The sequence below is a fragment of the Urtica dioica genome, chromosome 12, assembly GCF_054948205.1.
Source record: "Urtica dioica subsp. dioica isolate 48M chromosome 12, U.dioica_male_clone48M_v1_H2, whole genome shotgun sequence".
In the NCBI taxonomy this organism is placed as follows: Eukaryota; Viridiplantae; Streptophyta; class Magnoliopsida; order Rosales; family Urticaceae; genus Urtica; species Urtica dioica.
The window spans coordinates 13,272,536-13,285,218 of NC_142767.1; the positions used below are offsets into that span (position 1 = coordinate 13,272,536).

General features: G+C 31.2%; 1 protein-coding gene across 2 annotated transcripts; it reads right to left on the minus strand.

The window, feature by feature from the left end:
- Positions 1-3,488: 3,488 nt before the first annotated feature.
- LOC149379269 (ras-related protein RABE1c) lies at positions 3,489-7,326 on the minus strand. 2 transcript variants are annotated; one of them, XM_089604229.1, is made up of 9 exons: positions 7,176-7,326; positions 6,930-7,054; positions 6,123-6,195; positions 5,332-5,432; positions 4,980-5,045; positions 4,593-4,690; positions 4,164-4,226; positions 3,983-4,078; positions 3,489-3,874 (listed from the first exon to the last, which is right to left on the minus strand). In XM_089604229.1, exons 2-9 carry the CDS (start codon positions 7,000-7,002, stop codon positions 3,791-3,793), a joined length of 654 nt encoding a protein of 217 aa, XP_089460355.1. In that variant the 5' UTR covers positions 7,003-7,054; positions 7,176-7,326; the 3' UTR covers positions 3,489-3,790. The 2 variants fall into 2 exon arrangements, with proteins under 2 accessions (XP_089460355.1, XP_089460357.1); XM_089604231.1 differs by having other exon boundaries at positions 6,930-7,049; positions 7,176-7,270.
- Between the last annotated feature and the right edge of the window lie 5,357 nt (positions 7,327-12,683).

The following is a 12,683-nucleotide window of genomic DNA, read 5'->3' on the forward strand; positions in this document are numbered from 1 at the left end:
TATCATCCAACATACAATGCGTGTTTCAAATAAATTGAAGGGAAAATGACACATATATACCTTGTGTTTTAGTGAAATTTCGAATTTAACCTTTGGTTTTCAAAAATATCGAGATCATACCATCTGTTTAACTAAAATGACGAAATTATACCTTAAAATAGACAACAGTGCCACAAATCTTATTTTTATTGACTTTTCATTAACGTTGACTATAATATTTATATGTAAACATCAATTATCTTTATTCATTCACGTCATATATATAATTTATTTAAAAAATAAAAAATAAACAACAGTCTCTTAATCGTGAAGAACGCAAAAAGAGGCAAAAAGGTAAAAATCGACAGTTGATAGTCATCAAAATTACAGATTCGAACAGGGAACCCATGATTCAGAGTTGCAATTCGAACACAGAATAAAGTCATCTCTTGGGAGATATGAATTTTATTATTTAGTGTCAATTTAAAGTTATTTTTATTTCAAAATTGGAAATTTGAAAGTTAAGATACTGTTTTGGATTTGAATATGTTTTTCTTATATGAGAGTTAATATCAATAAAATGGAGATTTGTGACACTATTATCCATTTTATGGTATAATTTCGTTATTTTAGTTAAACAAAATGTATGATCTCGACATTTTTGAAAACCAAAGGTTAAAGTCGACATTTCACTAAAACATTTAAATGTGTTATTTTCCCTAAAACATTTAAATGTGTTAAAATGTAGTATATAGAGTCCACAAAAATAGAAGTCAGTATCAATATCAAATAATGAGAAATTATCCATGAATACTATCAACTACCCTACCACTTAAGAACTCTCACCATCTCCAGTGTCGAAGAGGTGCTATGACTCGGTGGCATGAGCGGAGAAGATCAGAGTCGAGGATAGAGAAGCGACTGACATTTGAAAAAAGAAAATAAATCAAAGCGGTGCACCTAATGTGTTTTGCAGAGTAAAAAAAAAATAATTCATTTTGTCTATTGTATTTATCTATTAGAGAGAGAGAGAGAGAGAGAGAGAGAGATATATGTTTTTTGGTATATTTATTGTCAAGTTTATTTTTATATCACAAAATAAAAAAGACATGCGCGCGCGGGCGCGCGCGCGCGCACATATATATATATATATATATATATATATATATATATATATATATATAAGAATGCAACATTTAGCTATTAAAAATTCAAAATATTATTACCTCAAAGTGAAACCCAAGTTTGAAGAAAACATGAAGATAGATTATCATTGAATTATATTTGTTAGTCACGAATACAAAATGGCTAACTATGGGCAAAGAAATAGTTTATATTGGATTTTTTTGGGGGGAGGAGAAAAAGTGTCTAAAAATATCTAGATTTAAGAAGGATATTTTTTTTTTACAAAATTTGCAAGAGTATTCTATAAAAAAGTGTTTACATAATATGATGAATGTGTATAGAAAACGAAGAGTCTGTTTGATTATTTTTTTTCTTCATCAGATGTTGAGGGAATTACTTATTATCATTCATGGTGAAATGTTATTTTTCTTAAATCAGAAGGCAATTTCGTCCGAACAATATAATTTAAAATGACATTTTGGTCACTCCACTGTAAAATAAACAGTGAATTTGTCCTCTCCTTTATGCATATACTAGTTTATATAACACCCTCCGCGCGTTTTAGTATTTTTAATTTATATTTGTTTCTACATTAATAAGTGCTTGAAGAAAATAAGTTGTAAATTGTTTTGACAGAATAACAAATAAATTAACAATATTGTTACATATCTAAAGCTATAGTAAATTGAAGTAATAGTAAATAAATAAATAAAAATTTATACTTAACAGATGATAACAGCACTAAATACTTATGTTATCATTCGTATAACAAAAACATGATAAATAACATGCAAAACAGAAGAAAATAAATTAAAGTAAACATAATATTATCAACATGAAAATATTACATATGAATTATATTATTTTATGTTAATTATATAAAATAAAATAAAAACCTTTGTAATAGAGTAAATGATTAGAGAAAGAACATGCAACAAAGAATGATATGACAATATTAGATAGAGATAAAAGATACAATAAGAAGTTAAAAAAGACTAACATTTGTCAAAATATAAAAGGAGATATTTATTTGGACCTAAATAATTAATTTATTTTATTTAGGATATTTGATGTCAATTCATAATTTTTTTTTATTAGCTACATTTAAAGTTTGTTTATTATATTAAATTTTAGTATTTGATCTCAAATTACAATGTGTTTTTTTATTACCTACATATAAATATATTTAAGTCTAGTTCATGCATTAAGTGATATTTTTTTTATGAAGATTATTATATGAGATTGGAAAAAAAAAATGAAATAGGTTATAGAAAATGAATTTATTTTTTATGGATAATAATATATTTTATAACTTAATTTATATTATGTAATAAATTTATTATTTTCTTTCTTTTATTAATTTTTTTATATTGCCAATTTGTCTAGAACTCTTACCACACTTGTTATAAAAAGAAAAAAAAAACTTAGTAGCTAGTTTGGTCTAGTGGTAATCTCACACATACCTCGACAGAGAGGTCCTGGATTCGAACTCCTTGGACTGCAGAAATGAATGCCCCCTTAAGATTTATTCTAAACTATGTAATTTTAGCCAATAGTGCCTCATGCGCTTTGCATTATTAATATATCATATAATCTTGATCAATAGTGCCACTTAAAAAAAAAAACTTGTATATAACTTATCACGTATATTTGGTCTAGTGGTAAACTAAGGGTCAAGAAAAGGTAGACCGCCCCATTTCAAATTAACAAAACGAAAGTTATTTTGTTCTAATTTTCAAACGTTAAAAATGGCAAAAATCGACGAAAACGACAAAGAAGTCGAAAAATGACGATAAACGGAAAGTATGCCTCTGCTCATTGTAACCATTGCTATTCTCAAAATTAAAGAGCACAAGACTAAAAATTGCAAGATAGAAAGAATGTAGACTTTAATTTTGACTTCTCATCTAATATTGAAAACCAAAAACTTAAATAAGCACAACTAAAACTTCAACCACGAATTTCAATTTTTTTTAAGGACATAATGACAATGGAGATTAAACCTAGGACCTCCAAAGTGGAGATTGTGTGAAATTACCAACTAGGCTAATTTCAATTAAACTCGATTTATTTATACTACTGTGTACAAGCAAAGTTGATACGAAATTTACCAAATTGCACTGAGTTACGTAACTAACGATGGATTATTTTTTAATTTTCCCTGTGTAATTTGAAAAAAAAAAAAATCAATAGTCTCGAACTACCCAAACAAATGCATATATCATATATGTGATTCAAACAAAGCATAATTTTAAAATCAGGGTATTTATGTTACAATCCGTTCTGATAATTAATAATTGTAAAATATTGACTCCAAGGTAAAAGTGTACGGAGTGAGACTCCAATACACCTACAAGGATTTTTGAGCACACTACATCAAGAAAGAGGTAAACGACACTTAAAGGCAATGATGACATATAAAAAGAACCAGTCTTGTTACATAAATTCCACAATTAGAAATTGGACGATGGCAACAGGTAACGGGAAAAAAAAAATAATGACTACCTATAACGCTAAGGCTGGTAGCTTAAAAATACAAAAGAGGGACAACCAAAGTAATAAGCCCATCAAATTTAGTTTCACACCAGGATCAGTGTAAACTTCAAAATGTTTCCCTCTTTCCTTTTTTTCTTTTTTCTTTTTTTTTTTCTTTTTCCTTTTTTTTTGGGTCCCTTTCAAACTCCACTTAAGAGCCACAGCAAGCGGACTTCTGCGATGCTTGACCACTGGAACCGGATTGGTCGGTCTGGTTGATCTTAATCGTCTGAGGCTGAAACATCAAGCGCAAGCTTGTTACTTTGTACGGAAACAAATGAACACTTTTTTTTTCTTCAAATTGCAGACAATAAAATATCAATAGAAGAGGGGAAAGACAAACCTCGGGACCCCTCGAATCAGATTCTGCGAGTCGTTGCTTAATATCCCTCGCGATGGAAAAGAAAACTTCTTCCACATTCATATTTGTTTTTGCACTCTGTAGACCATAGTGGTAAAATGTGTTTGCTTACATTTTATTTAGTTGTATACATGAGGGGTTAAGCTTAGAACATGTTACTCACAGTTTCGAAGAACTTGATACCATATTCATCAGCAAGCGCTTGTCCCTTTGAGGTCGGAACTGCCTATACAAAGAAATTAGTATTTTATTGAACCTAACTGACCCATTTGAAAGAAGATTTCATGTCCAACGTCCTAAGTAGTGAAAACATGAAAGAAAACAGACTGGTGGACTTGGGTAAACATTCACACCAACATTTTAAAAGTTGTGGGTTTAAATCACAAGATTTTACCCTTTAATAAAAATGAAAGCAAAAAAAAAAAAAAAGGCCCAAGTTTAGAATTTAGCTGGTTGCTCTAGGTAATAAAGGAAACATAACTTCACAACAATAAAAGAATGCATTGCACAGGCACATATACATATCCAGTCTTCTTTCATGCAAGAAAGAATGAAGTATAAAGCAGTAAAAACTTTCATACTAGAGACATACCCTTTTGCTTTCATCCATATCAGCCTTGTTCCCAACCAAGATTTTGTTTACATTGTCAGAAGCGTGTTGTTCAATGTTGCGGATCCAGTTCCTTATGTCTGCACAAGAAGATTCATTAATGAAACAATTCCTAGGAAGATTATAGCAGTTTCAATTGAGCACAAAAGGAGCAGAATAAATAATTTTAAAAAAAAACATTTTTCTGCACCCATCAATCCAATCCAACATAAGAACTACCATCAAGAGAGACACCAAGGTCACGTGTATTCCACATGCAAGACGATAGTTCCATAAAATCGGGAAATTATGTGCAATCAGAAAAATTATTTCACAGAGAAAATTAAATAGAAGTAGATATTATGAGATAAGGAGTAACAAGAAGCTAACTATTGAAAGAAGACTCATCGGTAACATCATAGACCAGCAAAATGCCCATGGCTCCCCGGTAGTAAGCTGCAGAAAACAGCCGATATGAGCAAATACATCCCAGTCATCAAACTTTCTATATCCACATTAATAACCATCTTAATCAAAGTGTCAAATAGATGACCATCCAAATAATCTGAATCTCACTTTTTCCTCTCCGGCATAATAACAACGTTTCAAGGACTACCCTGAACACATTGTATAAATTCTATTTTGTTGCATGCACACGAGAATGATCAGGTAATGTCTTATTCTCGACCAACAATCATATATAATGTTAAAACGTCCAAACGACTGTATCGCAAGTACATGCCTGTTGTGATTGTCCTGAAGCGCTCCTGGCCAGCCGTATCCCAGATTTGCAATTTGATCCTTTTCGCATCAAGCTCAATAGTTCTTATCTTGAAATCAATGCTGTAGAAAACCAGGAAGCAATAAGCATCTAATATGTTAAACCAAGGCCCATAAGGTCCAAACTTTGCTATGCATTTAACAGACACAACAAATACACGACCCTCGTCTGCTGCAGATACAAGTAGTATTTATTTTCCAGAGCGAAAAAGTATACAATTTTGGGTATACCTAGCTTCATCTCTGTGGAGATAAAGATAGCTTTCTATTTTTTTTTAAAAGACATTGGTGTCTCACAAAGTTACCTTTTTCATACCTTCCAAACAGCTCAATTAATCTTTCTCAAACATAAGAAGGCGGATTGACTGTATTGAAGAACCATAATAATCTCACCGAAATGAAGATATATGGAGCTAACAATGCGTGAGTCAACAAATAAACAAAGTTCAAGGAGGTATTTGCTAACTATAATATATTTAAGGATATAATATAAGTGACACTACTCGGATAGTACAGTGTAAGACGTAAGAGACGGCTCGAACACAAGGAGCTATTGGGTTGTTCATGGGATTTACTATTGAGCTAAGCCACCGAGCCACTAATAAAAACAATGATAGTTGTAAGAACAAAAAGGGTCTTGGAGATAGTTTCGCAAGTAAATTCCCACTAACATTTTTCATGTAAATTGCCTTTCACACTTATCATCATCGAATCAAATACTGGTTAAGAAGTTCAAGATACAGATAAACAAACCCAATCGTGGTGATAAAACTTGTGGTGAACGATCCATCTGAGAAACGCAGAAGCAGACAACTTTTACCAACACCTGCAATATATCTCTTACATATTAGCCGCTCGAAGAAGATACACCAATGATGACGATTTGGTGTGTTACAAATTCATACCTAAAAGCTCTATAAAACCTAAATTTGTTTCTAACAGGAGCAAAAAGGAAAGTAGTTTTGAAACACAAAAATAAGAACAAGAAAACAAAAAAAGATAGTTCGGCGGAGCCTATGAGACGGACTATATCAAACTGGTAAAACAAACTACTGTGCCTTGAGACAAACAAAAATCTGTTTGATTTTAAAACACCTAACTGGTTATTTCATTGGCACTATAAACAGTACAAGGAAATGCAAAACACATGTTCCAAATTTAATCTTCAAACATAAACTAGCAAAAGTAGAGCGACAACATAATACATGTAGTCAAACACACCAAGAGAAGAGAGTCTTAGCATCTCAAGTTAGATATCGCTAAGTAAAACCCATTATTAAACATTTGACGTGATAAAAATTGGAAAAAAAAAAGGAAGAAAAAATATATGTAAACTACGGTTTGATCTCAAAAACAGATTTCGTTCTACACAGTTACACACGCGAATGTTGAACAAGAGAAAAACAGATCAGATTCACTATACTGATCAATTAAAAAAAAAAAATTGAAAGGGCAAAACAACAATAGATCTCGAAAGACGCAATTCCTGTTTTCTTCTCCCAGAACTTTTATCGCAACCGAACCAAAAACATGACAAATTAGTGAAATTAAAATACTAACCACTATCGCCGATGAGAAGGAGCTTGATGAGGTAATCGTAATCGGCGCGAGCCCTAGCTGGTGGCGCAGCCATTGATGCGAAATTCAAAAAATAGAATCGAAAACCCCTCAAATCGAATCCTTCTCTGCAACGAAAACGGAATCACAACGGTAATCCGTAACAACCAAAAAATAAATCAAATCCGAGAAGAGAAAACGGTAAAACCTCGGAGATCGGAGAGAGAGAGAGAGGTATGGTGGTTTTACCTCAGGGAAAAAGCTCTCTTTTTCTTGGCAAGTGGTCGGCGATGAGAGAGAGAGAGAGCGCGAGGAGAGAGAAGAGAGGGAGATATCAAAGAATCTAGCCAATGAGAGAGCGACGATTGTGGGACTTCTTTCGTTACGGTCTACGATACGTGGACATCGGTTCACGAACTTACTGTGTTTGGCATCCACACTGGATTAAATTCCTCGTATTTTCTCTTCCTATATTTTTATGGAACAACACTAAATTCAGATATTATGTGCCAAATATTGAAAACAAAAAAACAATTACAAAAATACCTTTTTGCCATAAACAATTCAGATATTTATTTTTAACGGATAACGAGATTCTAATTCCCTCAGCAGCTGTTTTCCTTAATTTTTCTCGAGAGTAGCTGCTCAACGCTTTTGTTATCATAAACAACTGTTTTGTTGTGTCTTTTGCCCTTTTAGTTAATTTCGTTTATTTCCAAACTTGCATCTAAAATTGACTGTGCTACGAAGTTGAAGTAAGGTTGAGCTTCTTCTCTGCCGCTGATATATCTCCCCAAAGATAAATCAATCTGGCAAGGTAGATCATTTTGTTGGCATTGTAGATCTTTCAATTTGTCCGATTTTAATAGAATAAGTGATCTCGAAAACAAATGTATCCACGGATTAATGTTTTGTAATTTAGTTTTTTATGTCATCTTCTTCGTTGTTAAAGAAATCATATACCTTGTTTCAAATTGATATAGCTTTTCGATTGAATCATTTCTTAATTTTGTTACATTTTTTTTTTCATTAGATTCTATTGTCTTCAACTACAAAATGTTCTTGCTCTTTCTCATTATTCTTGTTTTCGAAGATGCTATGCAAATCTTGGGCGTTTCTCAATGGAGTCTTTTGTCTGGCCTTCACAAGTTTGCTGACACGGCACTTTCGACATTTCCTGTTTCTAGCAATATGCAAAAGTAATACTAGAATCTGAGATCATCGTTCTCGAACAAGTAGAGGCTTTTTGAGAATATGTCGTCACTAGTGTAGTGAATCGATGTACCTTTCTTTGGTTGTGACATGTGGGTCTTAAAAAATTCTTGATGGGAGATCGTACTATGCCAAGCCTTGCAAACGGACTTGCACATCACAATACTCATCATCGGAAGTTTTCAAAAGATCTCGACAAGTACGACAAAATGAAGATCTGTTATGGAAAGACCAGGCCTTTGACTGTGCGATGACATTCTTCGCCTCTCCATCTTTGTTTGTTCCGGATCGCTTATAAACAAATTATTATTGAGAAACGGGTAAACAATAAAGCACACCAAGTGAATTAAAGGGGATATCGTAGCAAAATAGCCAAAATGAAACTATGAATTTTGTTTTTAACCTACGTTTCAAAACTTTTAGGGAAATAGCCAACAGATTTATGTGGCAATAATTAAGGACCGATTTACCCTTATTTATTAACAAATTCGTAATTTTCTCTCTCCGGCTTTTTTCCTACATTTTTTTAACATAAAAACTTCAAAAAACCATATCTATCTCACATGAACTCGAAATTGAGTGATTCCAATCCTACGGATTCGTGACGCCGAGATCTTCAAAAATAGATCCATTTTGTTTGATGAAAAATCATGTTTAATATCATAGATGTAGAAAAATCACGTTACTACCTTAAATATGGAAATAACTGTAAATTGTTTAAATTATCAAAAAATTAAATGGAAATGTAACTATGATGCATTAAACATAATTTTTCATCAAACACAATGGGTCTATTTTTGAAGATCTCGATGTCACGAATTTGTAGGATCTGAAATCACTCAATTTCGAGTTCGTATGAGAAAGATACGAATTTTTGAAGTTTTTATGCAAAAAAAAATATATATATATTTGAAAAAAAAATAAAAGAGATAAAGTGACGAATTTGTTAATAAACAAGGACAAATCAAATATTAATTATTGCCACATAAGTCATTTGACTATATCCCTAAAAATTGTCAAACATAGGTTAGATCCAAAATCACATGTTTAAAGTGGCCTAGTTAGTTACAAAACTCTGAATTAAATTCAAAGTCAAGGAACAATAAAACAGATCGATATACTGTAAAACTCACCAAACATATTAGTATGTTGAACAGTATTGAAATCTGGTTTAGAATTTTGGTATATTAGATCTAGTTAATGGTTATTAATATCTTATTAACAGTTATGAAGTTTGGTCTAAATTATTTTTCCCAATAGAATTTAAGCTTTTGCAAAATAACCATAGTTTGCTAACTATAAGCAAACTAGATCAAGTAAGATTAATCTAGACTAGATTAAATTTAATCCCAACGAACTATAAAGACATAATATAAGCTTTATGAAGGCTGAATTAAAACTAATCGAGCCAAGATTAAATTTAATGAAAACATGTACTCTCAATTGGCTATTTTGCTACACCTAATGAAACTATGACTATTTTGCAAAAGTCATACTTCATACCATTTTTCCTTATTTTTAATGGTGAAATGTGGTCAACAGTTATTTAAATGTGATTCGCATTTTTTTTTTTGTATATTTAGATCTGATTAATGGATACCGATAACTTGTTAAACATTTATTGATATGTGGTTCAAAAAGTTTGGTATTATGGAATTTGGTTAATTTGATATCTTGTTAACAATTGTTAAGTCTGGACCAAAATATTGGAATAGTTGAATCGGTTAACTATTATTGAATCAAGGGTATGTTTGGTATGATGGAATCAAGCTGGAATGGAATGGAATGGAAAGACAAAAAATACATTGCATTGTTTGGTTTGCTTAATTTTATGAGAATGGTCATTCTGTAAAAATGGTCATTCACTCATTTTGATGTAATCCCTATTACCCCAGTAAGTGGGAGGAATCCCTTATTCCATCAATAAAAATTCATATTTCCCAAATTACCCAATCAGTACATCCTATACACTACTTTTCAATCTCGTTTCACTTCATTGACGACTCTTGTAAAATACCATGTTGACTAGCAAAGTACTCCGGTTATACTCTCCGGCAACTGGAAAAGTATTCCGGTCACACATCCCGGCGAATTTCTGGGCGAGGTGGGAGTTGATGGAGGTGATGGTTTTTTTTTTTCTAACTTGCTTTTCAGGCCCGAACATCGACAACTCCGGCGACTGAAAAATTGCTCCGATCATGCTCTCCGGCGAACTTCTTGGAAAGGTGGGAGTTGTGGGGGATATATAATTTTTTTTTTCTAACTTCCTTTTCAGGGCCGAAAAATCGGGATGAGACAACGCACTTCTTCTTTGATGCTCTTGACAAGAACTTGCAGAGAAAAAAAAAAAAAAAGATAAAGAATTTACCCACTTTTTTTTTTTTTTTCAAATCTGCCTAAACCTATTTTTAATAAGATGTATTTACTGGACTATTTATTTTAGTTGATGTTTTGGATTACTAGATGTATTACTTTGTTGAACAATATGATTTCGTTGAGTTGCAGATTTTGATTGATTAAAATAGTTTTTTGTTGAAGAAATGGGTTTGGAATATTATCAAACGAGGAAGATGAATTATGAGGATATTTTTGTCCAAGCAAAAGTCATTCCATTCTCAGTTTTTTATCTTAAAAAAACAAACCAAACAAAAGAAAAAAGTTTACTTTCCATTCTCATTGCGATTCTTATTCTCATTCACATTCCATTCATCTTTTCATTTTTAACCAAACATGCCCCAAGTTCAAAAAAATTTATAGAAAAACACTTGTTGAAATGCTGTTAATTAAAAGATTGGTTTATTTAAAATCTATAGAACCCCGCTGAGTAATCTGGCAAAGCCGTGAATGGTTACTTATCGTAGTCAGAACATTAGGTGGTGCTACAGATACATTTGTAAATTTCCCACAAAAAGTTTCTTTCTTTTTTCTCTTTTTCTAAAAGTTTCTTTCTTTTTTTCTCTTTTTCTATACCATATCTTACAGTTTTTGTCATCGCAATTAAATTTGTTACTCACACTTTTTTTCCTTGCAAATGATAATGGAGATTTGAGTGGTGAAATTTCATCAAGAATCAAATTCCATATGGAAACTTTTTCAAAGATTTATGATGCAATTTATTCCCCTAAATCACTTGCTGCACTCAAAGAAATTTTTAATATGTATTGTCTGTTTCTTAGAATTTTTTTTGGTTTCAGTATTAATTGTTTTTTATTTTTATTTTTATTGATTTGTATCTTCTTCAATTAACAGGCTGGAATGACGGTTGAGAAGTCAAGGAGTGGTTCAGAAGGAGAATCATCTCATAGCTCCATAAATTCATCATTGGTACATTTATTATATGGTATTCTTTTGTTATATGTTTCAGTGTTCTATATAATTCTATTTGGTTTAGTAATTTTATTTATATTCTTACTCATAGGCTAAAACGAAGAGAAAATATGTCTTTTTCATCTCCCATTTTAAGTATCAACCTCTGCACTCCATCTCTTCAACTCAATTGCTTAAACTCTTCAGCAAACATACCAAAACTGGTATGTTTTAATGGTTTTTAAAAATTATTCTAAAAAATCATGTTAACAATCATTGTAATGGTGTTTTTTTTTTGTTTTTTTGTTTTTTTTTTATGGAAGACAGCTATCATCTTTTTAGATGAGAAATTTCATTTTGTAGACCTCAAAATTGGAAAATATCAAGATTAGACCTCTTACTTGAAAAATATCCAAAATTAGACTTTTGACCCAATTTCGGACAAAAATGTCCTTTTAGCCAATTTAACCTCTAATTTCTAATAATTTCCGATGAATTCCGATAAATTTCATCGGAATTCATCGGAACACATCGGAATTTATCGAACACTATATGATTTTCAATGGCCCGGAATTTATCGGTAAAATATATGTGGTCTGACTAGTCAATCAATTACATAGTATTTCAATACAAACATTAACTAAAAAATTTATTTCTCCAAATAAAATATCTTTAAACATCTACATTCATTTTTCAAAACATCTTTAAATAAGTATTATAAATTTTAAATTATTAATGTCATGAAAATAATAAAGTAGACACATTTTTTTTAATAAAGTAGACACATTTTTAATCCATAAAGTAGATACATTTTTCATTTTTATTATTTTCATGACATTTGTAAGTTGAAACTAATAATGATGTAGGCAGAAGTTTGCGAGGAATACAAATACCCTCTGAGTTTTTTTTTTTTTTTTTTTTTTTTTTTTTTTTTTTTTTTTTAGATTTGACGAGCGTCAGAAATAACTAATGAATTACAATTATACCATAATACAATTGGTGGGTTATGGAATGTATTTCCAAACTTTATGGTTAAGAAGGAAATGGAATGGTTCAAGGTCATATGGATTACTCTTTTAGTTAACCACACAATTTAATATCTTTTACATATGTTTTACATATTTCAAGACTAGACTTGTAGTTTTAGTAGAGTATCTTTTTGGTTTTTTCTAATTATATTTTTTCTATGTAGTCTGCAAAAAAGAATGGAGCAAAAGAACAATCAATTCCTATCATGAA